Source organism: Trachinotus anak, unplaced genomic scaffold (assembly GCF_046630095.1).
Source record: "Trachinotus anak isolate AG129_WGS33_773 ecotype Australia unplaced genomic scaffold, CSIRO_AGI_Tana_v1 ptg000015l, whole genome shotgun sequence".
In the NCBI taxonomy this organism is placed as follows: Eukaryota; Metazoa; Chordata; class Actinopteri; order Carangiformes; family Carangidae; genus Trachinotus; species Trachinotus anak.
The window spans coordinates 15,093,808-15,103,424 of NW_027273866.1; the positions used below are offsets into that span (position 1 = coordinate 15,093,808).

The window sequence follows — 9,617 nt, forward strand, 5'->3', positions numbered from 1 at the left end:
TTACAAGACAAATTCACGACATCTGCAGTATCACCCAAGTTTATTTGATCAGACAAAACATGGAAAAAAACATGGAAAAGTAGAAAAAAACAGTAAAATATCTGGGAATGCTGAGATGATGATGATGAAACAAAATACAAACATTTTCTTTTAAATCTGTGATCACAAAATGAATAAACCAAACTTTAAATAAGACATTTATCCAACTTGAATGTAATTCTGTGATTTAACCCAATTGTGCAACAATTGTTCAGAAAAACAGATTAAAGGTTAAAAATTATGGCATGAGTTTCAGATTTGTACAAATGCAACCCAGAGAGGTACACCCAGCAGAAACATAAAATATAATATTAACATGATGAAAGACGACATAATGAAAGGCTTTATACTAATATACACTCAATTTGTCAAAAAACCTCCAATCAAAAATATATTTCTGAATTAATATAAAAACATGATTCCTCTATTTGACACATTAAAAGAAGCTCATGACACATCTGGAGCATCTGGATCACATCTTCAGGTCAAACAGTGTTGGCTTTAATGTAGAAAAAGCTACAGCCCTCATCAGTACCTGTGAAATTATTCTTTCCCTTGTGTTTTTTTCTTGAGGTCACAAAATGTGCAGTTACAGCAACAGTGACACCACTGACTCTTAAAGGAATAGTTCCACATTTCAGAAAAGACATCTATTCTTCGCCAACATTTCTGAGAAGATCAATATCAATCTCGGGTCTCAGTAACCCTGAGGCCGGGGCTGGAGGTGATTAGCCTAGCTTAGCATAAAGAATTGAAACAGGGGGAAACGGCTAGCCTCTCTCTCTTCAAATCAAAAATCATCTCTTAAGATCAATAATTAACACGTTGTTTGTTTGATCCATACAAAAAAAAAAAAGAACATGAAATTGAACCAACAAGCTGTGGTTTCAGTGTATTTCATCACAGTGTATCATCCGCCCAGCACTTCTGCACAGAGCGTGAAACTTGGCGTGAGTTTCATTTTTGATCTGTGGAGAGAGCCAGGCTGGCTGTTTCCCTGCTTCCATTCCTTATGCTAAGCTAGGCTAATCACCTCCTGGCTCCAGCTACATTTCTGAGTTTCCACCTAAATACTGTTCAAATCAAACCGACTGTGTTGATTATTCATTTATCTCCCGTTACATGTGTCAGAAAATCTTTTTTGAGTTGTTTTGTATCTAAATTGTTCACGATCCTTTTCCTCTGAAATGGAAAAATATTTTTGATGACTCATCTTAAGCTTGGGGGCGGTGACACACATTTATCCAATCACCAGGCCACGCCCGTCTGAGGCAAAACAGACACCATGAACTGGCCTTAAATGCTAATCATACAAAACACATTTGACTGTTCATGCTGCTAATGTGCAGCTAACAGAGCAGTTTTCTAAGACTATGTTTCGAAATAATGTGGTTGAGGTCTAATTTATTTATTTGACCCATATCCTCGTCCTCCTGCTCTAACGTCATGAGAGGGAGGTGTGTGTGGAGCCAAGCCACGCCCACTGTTTAGTGATCCAATCAGATCTGTAGGAGCTGATCGCGCTTCTGACTAAACCTTGTCCATAAATTGTGTTTCACTGAAGCTCAGGACTCTAACTTCTATTTCACTGTGACTTTTATAATAGGGAAAAGATGTAAATAAATATGGCCGCCTCACATTAGCCCAGTTTTTTTGTTTCAGGCGATTAAACCCAACTTTAATGATTTTAGTTCTATATTTTTTAACTTCACGCAGCCAACTCTCAACACGGGGTTCTTTCCATCTCTACCGTCGCTTCCATCTGATGTGAACGCAGCATAATGAACCAACTTTCAAGTGGTATCAATATTCTCATTCAACTCTTAGAAGAAAGTCTCACAAAATGTAGAATTATTCCTTAAATGCCTGTGAGCATCACATTATTAATTCTCAAAAATGCAACTTGTAATTTAAAACACAGTCTTAGTCACAACGTGTGCAGTGACTGAACAACTCGTAAATCTCCAAGTGGTTGTCCTCTACCAATCTGAGGAATGTGAATTGTCCTTTTAAAAACCATTAAAACATTTCTGAGTCATGTTGAGCCAAAATGTTCTGAGGATTTTGGCAGCTTTAGGATTTTAAATACAAACTTTAGATTTTAAAGTGCACATGAAAAACTTTTATTCCAGAGATTTGATCTGCATAGCTTTGTCATTTGTCACTCCAGCACAGATACTGCCCAATATCCAAAAATAAAATGTTTAAAAAAATAAATAGGACACTGGATCAAAGACAAACCCATCAGTATTTAAAATGGAAAAAAAACCCAAAACAAAACAAAAACTACGGCACAATCAAATGGCTGCTGGATTCATGTAAACATATACTCCTCCGTGATGAATGGGTTTTCTGGAGGTCAGCCACATTCAAACCCACACACAGACGCCTGACCTGGTTTCACGACAGTCCAGGCTCTCCGGACCCACACGACTCCACTCACTCATTCATGTGTTCATTACTCAACCCCGTCGACTGGTCCAGCTCCGGGCCCCCAGGGGCCATCAGTTGTGTGAGGCTGAATCACAATCGGTGTGTTCTCACCTGCAGGTGTAAAAAACAGCAGGTTTTAATGTCAGCAACTATATTTGATTCATTTCTTAGCAAAAACAGAAAAAGAGTATTTAATTTCCATATAAACATATATATATATATATATATATATCTAAATAAAGAAACTAAAAGACTGAAGTTACACACTGTTTAATGATCACTTATCTGCATTTACAACTATTCATTCATCACAGTATCATGTGTTTTTATACTGTGTCTGCACCGTTGTATCTGCTGAGAGGCTCTATCACTCTCCTACACCTGATGACAGCACCAGGTCTTGATAATTGTTTCAGTTGCTCAAACAAACATTAATTCCAAATATTTGCTGCCTCCTGCTTTTTTAATGTGACGCTCTGCTGCTCATCTCTGTTTTATATAACTGTAAACTTCATGTTCTAGAGATTTTTACTGTTTATCAAACAAAACATAAAGAAATTTTGGTTGATATTTTCTCAAATAATTGGCCAGAAAACTGAAATGACGTCTTGTCAGACCAACAGAACGAAACCTGACTCTCATTGACTGAGAGCACTAAAACATATTATCAAAATTGGCAGCTGTTAATTTTGTTAGATGGATTAATTGATAATGAAAATAGTCATTAGTTGCAGACATTCAGATATTTTTTTGTTTGCCCCTTACATGCATTGTATGTGTTTTACTTTCAGCATCAGCTTGCAGAGACGGACTCATGCTGTACAGAAGCAGCCACACAAGGACAAGTGCACAGAAATATGCTTTGTCAAGCAGCCTCAGAATACCCAACAATATTGTATAGATTATGCAGCATTAGAGAGCCGGAGAATGGAGCTAATGCTAAATGAAAACAACAGGTTAAGAAGGTGACAACACAGAAAAAAACACTTGAGTAAAGTCTAATTGCAAAGAGCAGCAAGTAGCTCAAGATCAGTGGTTCTCAAACTTTTGACTAGTAAAGCTGTAACAGTTAAAGTAAGTTATTGTGCAAGTTCTGAATATGGTTTAGAACAATTAAAGGAAAACACTTTTATTACATTTTTTCATGTATATGGTAGAAATGTGTCTTTTCCTTATCAGAGAAATCGTTGGGAGGCTCCTCTGAAGTTTTCTCCCAAATTCAAACTACATGAGTTTTCCAGATTGAGAACCACTGCTCTGGATCTTTAGCATTTTAGCATATTATTTTCAAACTGGGCTCAACACTGATAACATCAACAGCCACTGGTGAAAGCAAACAAAGTTATTAAGGGGTATGGATCACAAAAAAATCTAAATAACACCTCAGTTGATTTTCTTCCGTATTTGCAGGGAGGTGTTATTACAGAGAAACCCTTGTTATGTAAAATGCGAGAAGTCAACACCCAGGGCCAGCAGGGTTAGAAGTTGCCACAACATGAACTCACCCACAGTAAAATGCTGCTGCATGTCAAACAGCACAGAGCAGCTGAGGACAGGTCAAAGTTACCTGAAGAGAACCTTACCTGGTTTGTCACTGGCAGCACAAGGGCTCGGCTGAATGATTATGACATGATCTCCTGCTGTGAAACAGAATTTAACACTGAGCGAACTCCCTCTTGTTTCTAACTGAACAACCCGACATAAAGATGGTGGAGTATCAACAACAACAAAGACCAAGATCTGGACCAGTTTTAAAGAAACTGTTTGACATTTTAGGAAAGGCACTCATGAGTTTCTTGCCAAGAGTTAGATGCACACATGAAGCTGCCGCCAGCAGCAGGTAGAGACTTGAAACAAGAGGAAACAGTTGAAAAAAGTCCACTCTCCAGCTCTAAAGCTCACATTAACATGTTATTTCTTGTTTTTATTTAATCTACACAAAACCAAAGTGTAAAATTTGCTGTTTTATTATGTGGTCAGTTGATTCGAGCACATTCCAGGCAACTTTGTACAGAGCTAATTTACTTGTTTTCCCCATTTCCAACTAACCAGCTTCACATATTTACTGCAGATAGAGAGGTAATGTTCTCGTCTAACTCTGTGCAAGGAAGCTCATAAGCAAGTTTCCCACAAGGTCAAACTATTCCTTCAACAAGCTCAACTGAACGCTTTAAGGCTTTCTGAAAAAAAACACCATCTCTGAAAATTCAGAAAACAGGTTTCTGTTGAAAAAATTGTGATGAATTTGTCCGTCTTTACTCACTTTTCAGCGTTGAGTTATTTTTGTTATTAATCACAAATTAACAATTTACTGTTTTTGATTGTGAACCTGATTAAAACTGCACAACAAAACTGTGAACAGCTTCAACAGAGGAGCGAATTTGGACAATGGAAAATATGGAATTCTGTTGTCATGTGAGGACTCTTATTTTTCCACAGGAAGTGACGGATCACAATACATGAGTCAGTTACAAATGGAACAAATGAAGCTTTTATCCAAATGACAAAAAACTGGAACGTAAATGTGCTGAATGTTATTAATATGATTCACGTGTGATCAGTGTGATGTTGTTCTGGTCTTGAACTCTTCTGGACTGTGTTATGTATCATGGGATTTTATGTATTGTCAATTCCAGATTTCTTTGGAAAGATAAAGAAGAAATGCTGAAGAACTCTCAGTTTCTAACTTACCTTTATTTATCTGATGTATCAGACATCACCTTAACAATACAACATGATTCTCCAGACGTTGGATTGTATTTTCTGTGGCAGCAAAAGTCCCTCACCTGCATCCTGTGCCCTGATCTCTGCCTCCAGGTCCTCCGGGTCCATATAGGCGAAGTCTTCCTCGTCCTCTGGCGATTTGCACTTCCCGCAGCAGAAACAGCAGCAGCATAAACAGCAGCAGCAGGTGAAAATACTGCAGCACACCACAAGAGCCTAAACACACAGGGAAGCAAATGCAGGTTCATTCAAATGTATGTAAGAGACAAAATTCAATGAAACATAGCACAACGACAGTATTTAAAAATGATCTGCAGACATCTGCTCAGTTTGCACGTGGAGATGTTTGGAGAGCACAGCCCGTGCCTCTCACCTTGAACCAACACTTGGTCATGAGGAAGTGGTATTTGACGCTCTCGTCGCCAAACTGCTCCGCCACGTAGAGACCCATGGATCCATACTCGTCGTAGATCTTCCGTTTGTTCTCATCGCTGAGAATGGTGTTGGCGTTGTTGATCTCCTTGAATTTCTCAGCAGCTTCTGGATTGTCTGGGTTCTTATCAGGATGATGCCTCAGCGCCAACTTCCTGGAAAGAAAAGAATAAAATATGCAGTTCTGCTTGACACTGTGCCAGTGGTTAAAGTACTGCTGTCATGGGAACTAAAGATATTATCCATCAATCTGCACAAGAGCTGTGCTTTGTGAATTCACATCCCTCATGAATGTATCGGGGACATACTGCAAAGGGCTACAATCAGTAAACATACATATCTGTGCAATGTTGCAAATAAGGTACAAGAAAGTTATTCTAAAAGATATTTATCAGTATTTTGTATCACATTTTATGATAAGAAGTTACAAAGGGCTTCACAGAGAAAAGAACATCAGACAAGAGCAAAACAAAGCACAACAAAGACAAATAAGCAGACAAAACACTCAAAATGTAGACACAGTAATTGATGAGTAATTAATTGACAAGCTAAAAGGAGGCTGTAGAGTAGATCTATAGTCAATCATAGACTAAAGGAAGAAATAACAGAATAATTCATCTAAACATACAATTTGACAACAATAGAAATACTTAAAAACAAATGGGAGGAAGACACAAACTAATTTCAGACGAGTTTTGGAATAAATTATTCAGAGATTTCACTTCTATCTGCCTTCATCGTTGCTCAGTTCCTTACTGGTCTAACACAAGACTGTGTGACAACAGAGAAAACCACATGAGAGTGATGCAAACAGGACCCAGCTACTATAGCAGTGGTTTGGACGAGTCCAAAATTACACAATTTTCGGAAATTCTTTGTCAAAAAATGAAAGTGAATTGAGGTGGAAGGAGGAAGAAGGTCCTGCCAACAGTGTATGGACGCTGTGTTGTGGAGGTCAGGCACTATATTTGGTCAGAAGCAATTCAAATCTCTATTTTAAAAAAGAGATGAATAAAAAAAAATTAAAAAAATATGTTTCATTGATTTCACAAGATGTTGGAAACATTCCTTTGAGATTCTGCTCCATGTTGACATTTCTGCTGCACATCCGTGCTGCCAATCTCCCGTTCCAGCACATCCCAAAGGTGCTTTATTGGATTCAGATCTTGTGACTGAGGAGGTCGCTGAAGTTTATGGTGCATTATCCTGCTGGAGGCAGCCACGTGAAGACGGTGAATTGTGGCCATAAAGGGATGCACATGATCAGCAACATTCCCCACACCATTAAACCACCACCACCACCGGCCTGGGCTGTCGACACAAGGCAGGTGGGGCTCAGGGATTCGTGCACAACCATCTGCATATCGCAGCAGAAATTCAGATTCATCAGACCAAGCTACATTTTCCAGTCGGTGCAGTTTTGGTTCTGTTGTAGCTCATTCACCTCGAGCTTCAGTATCTGAGTTACTGTAGCCGTTCTGTCAGCTCCACCCTGACCTCTCTTATTCTAGAGTAGAGGAGATCTGCATTTTCAAAAATACTCAAACCAGCAACAATGCTGCAAAGTCACTGAGATCATATTTATAATGCGTGATCCTAGAAAATGTAGGTGTGGATTGAAAAATGGCCCAGAATTCATCTGTGTTTATGTTTAACATTAATGTCCCACTATGGATCTTTGAACAGTGTTTATATGTTTTTCTGCCCTTCTTTCTTACACAGCTATTTATAGACCACATTATTATATCAAAAAATACAAACATGCTTCAGTAACTTTTCCCTAAACATGGAGATCCACAGTTTCAGAAACACTCAGACCAGCGCCTGTGCCACCAACAATCACGCCACAGTCAAACTCACTGAGATCTTTTTTTGTTAATCTCATTCTGATGTTTGATGTGAAGGTGAACCGGAGCTCTGACCTGTACCTGCAGGACGTTCTGCACTGCTGCCACATGATTGGCTGACTGGACAAGCAGATGCACAGGTGTTCCTGATGAAGTGTAAATAAAGACACATATAAAGACATGCTTCATGACTGACACACCTGTATGCCTTCTTTATCTCCTCTGGAGTTGCTCCTTTCTCCAGACCCAGGACTTTATACAAACTGTCTCCTGCTGTTGACATTTTCCTCTGAGCTCTGTTTGGATCCTCCATGTTTCACAATCTGGTGTCTGGGACAAAAAAAAGTTCCTTTAACTGCTCATAAATACAAAATTACAGAACATAACAAAGTGAAAACATGCTGACAGCCCATAATACTAATAGTTTCCCTAAAGTTTGAGCTGAATAAGGTGGAAATACACAGAAACACTGGTTTGTGTAGCAGGTTGTGTAACAGGTTGTTTCCCCTCATGTTAAACCCCGCAGGTGAAGTCTCACGGTCACTGTACCTGAGTCCGTGTCGAAGTCCGACAGTTTCCCTGCGATTGGTTCAAGGTTTAATCCATGAAGAGAAGCTGCTGCGCGGCGTCTTCACTGCTTCCTCAGCCGGGGAGAAGGCGCAGAGCGCACCGGCGGCAGAGAAGCAGGAAGTGGACAAGTCGATAAAGTTTCTGACAAAAAAAAAAAAAACAAAAAAAAACGGGAAACCAGTGCATGCATATCAAATAGGTGTATTAAAGGAGAAACTAAAATAAATTCAAATGTAGGCTAAATGACAGATAAAGACTGAGGATCAACATTCAAACAGGAAACAGATTCACGGATTTGTTGCTTTTGAACTGGAGGAGGTTCTGATACCATCAGTTTATCAGCTCATGTTTAAATGCAACAAGCAAAGGTTGGAAATACTTCATTATACAGGTTATTCTAATGACCCGTGTAAGTTGGTATTAATTATGGCAATTATGGCTGACAGGCTGGGCACTGACTCAAACATGCCTTGATTTAAAATGAATTTGAATTAATTTCAGGTTTACTAATTGGTGTTCGCCCACACTGTGTCTCTCGTTTCCATATAAATTGTATCATAGGAAATAATGTGTTACCCAAAGATTTTGTTTATGGATGTGGTATTTGTCAGAAACAAGAAATAGATTTATTATTTACAATTTCCTTTATGATTGTTTTTGAAAAATTGTGATAACCAAAAAATCTCTTAAGGCAAACTCATCAACAGACCAAACATCCTCAGTCAGTTTGATGCTGTAAATAAATAAATAGGTATATACAATATATATTACAATATATATTTACAATGTATTTTTAATTACACATTAAAAATCACTACACTTTTTGTGCACTACTGAATTTTAAGGCCGTATTTTATTTTATTTTTTGAGGTGAAAATAAATAAATACCACCCCCGCAGCAAACAGACATTCAAAATTGAGCCTTTATTCAAATGTTAGTGCACTGTTACTTTTTATGTCATGAATTTAAAAATAAAAAAAAGAATTTAACAGTCAGAAAAGGTGTACACTTAGTGACCCTTGAACTCCATGTGTGGATGAGCTGTGGCAGGAGGCCTCTCTACCTCCAGCACGAACACATACTGATAATATTATAATATTATAAACTAATACATTTAGAAGTGAGCAACCCTGAATCATCATCACGATTACAACACTACAGAAGAAGATGCACTGTAATATCACCTTTGGACTATTTTATTGGTGGATGGTGCATATTTAAAATCATGATCAACATTTGTGAGACAAATAGTTTTTAATCAGAATCAGAATCAGTTTTATTGCCAAGTATGTTTTCACATACATGGAATTTGTGCTGGTGGTTGGTGCAATTGTGGATCAGGGGGGTCAGCAACAGTGGGGCTCTCTAGCCCTGTTGATAGCAGACGGGAAGAAGCTGTTTTTGTGGCGAGAGGTTTTGGTCCTGAAGCACCGCAGCCTCCTGCCAGAGGGGAGTGTCACAAAGAGTTTGTGTCCAGGGTGGGAGGAGTCAGCTACAATCTTCCCTACAGGTCCTGGAGGGACGGAAGATTGCAGCCAATCACCTTCTCAGCAGAGTGGATGATACGCTGC

The 9,617-nt window shown here is 38.7% G+C and overlaps 1 protein-coding gene across 3 annotated transcripts; it reads right to left on the reverse strand.

Moving 5' to 3' along the window:
• Nucleotides 1–23: 23 nt before the first annotated feature.
• Nucleotides 24–8,180, reverse strand: dnajc5gb (DnaJ (Hsp40) homolog, subfamily C, member 5 gamma b). 3 transcript variants are annotated; one of them, XM_071497495.1, is made up of 6 exons: nucleotides 8,025–8,180; nucleotides 7,676–7,805; nucleotides 5,570–5,783; nucleotides 5,259–5,412; nucleotides 4,056–4,109; nucleotides 24–2,583 (listed from the first exon to the last, which is right to left on the reverse strand). In XM_071497495.1, the coding sequence occupies exons 2-6, from the start codon at nucleotides 7,786–7,788 to the stop codon at nucleotides 2,498–2,500; spliced, it is 621 nt and encodes a 206-aa protein (XP_071353596.1). In that variant the 5' UTR covers nucleotides 7,789–7,805; nucleotides 8,025–8,180; the 3' UTR covers nucleotides 24–2,497. The 3 variants fall into 3 exon arrangements, with proteins under 3 accessions (XP_071353596.1, XP_071353595.1, XP_071353597.1); XM_071497494.1 differs by having other exon boundaries at nucleotides 4,056–4,112; XM_071497496.1 differs by lacking the exon at nucleotides 4,056–4,109 and having other exon boundaries at nucleotides 8,025–8,179.
• Nucleotides 8,181–9,617: the final 1,437 nt, after the last annotated feature.

Coding starts and splice junctions, on each gene's coding strand:
- dnajc5gb (XM_071497494.1), bottom strand. CDS start 7,788: ATGGAGGATCCAAACAGAGCTCAGAGGAAAATGTCAACAGCAGGAGAC. Junction 5,784..7,675: donor GAGATAAAGAAGGCATACAG/GTGTGTCAGTCA, acceptor TTTTCTTTCCAG/GAAGTTGGCGCTGAGGCATC. Junction 4,113..5,258: donor GATCAGGGCACAGGATGCAG/GTGAGGGACTTT, acceptor TCTGTTTCACAG/CAGGAGATCATGTCATAATC.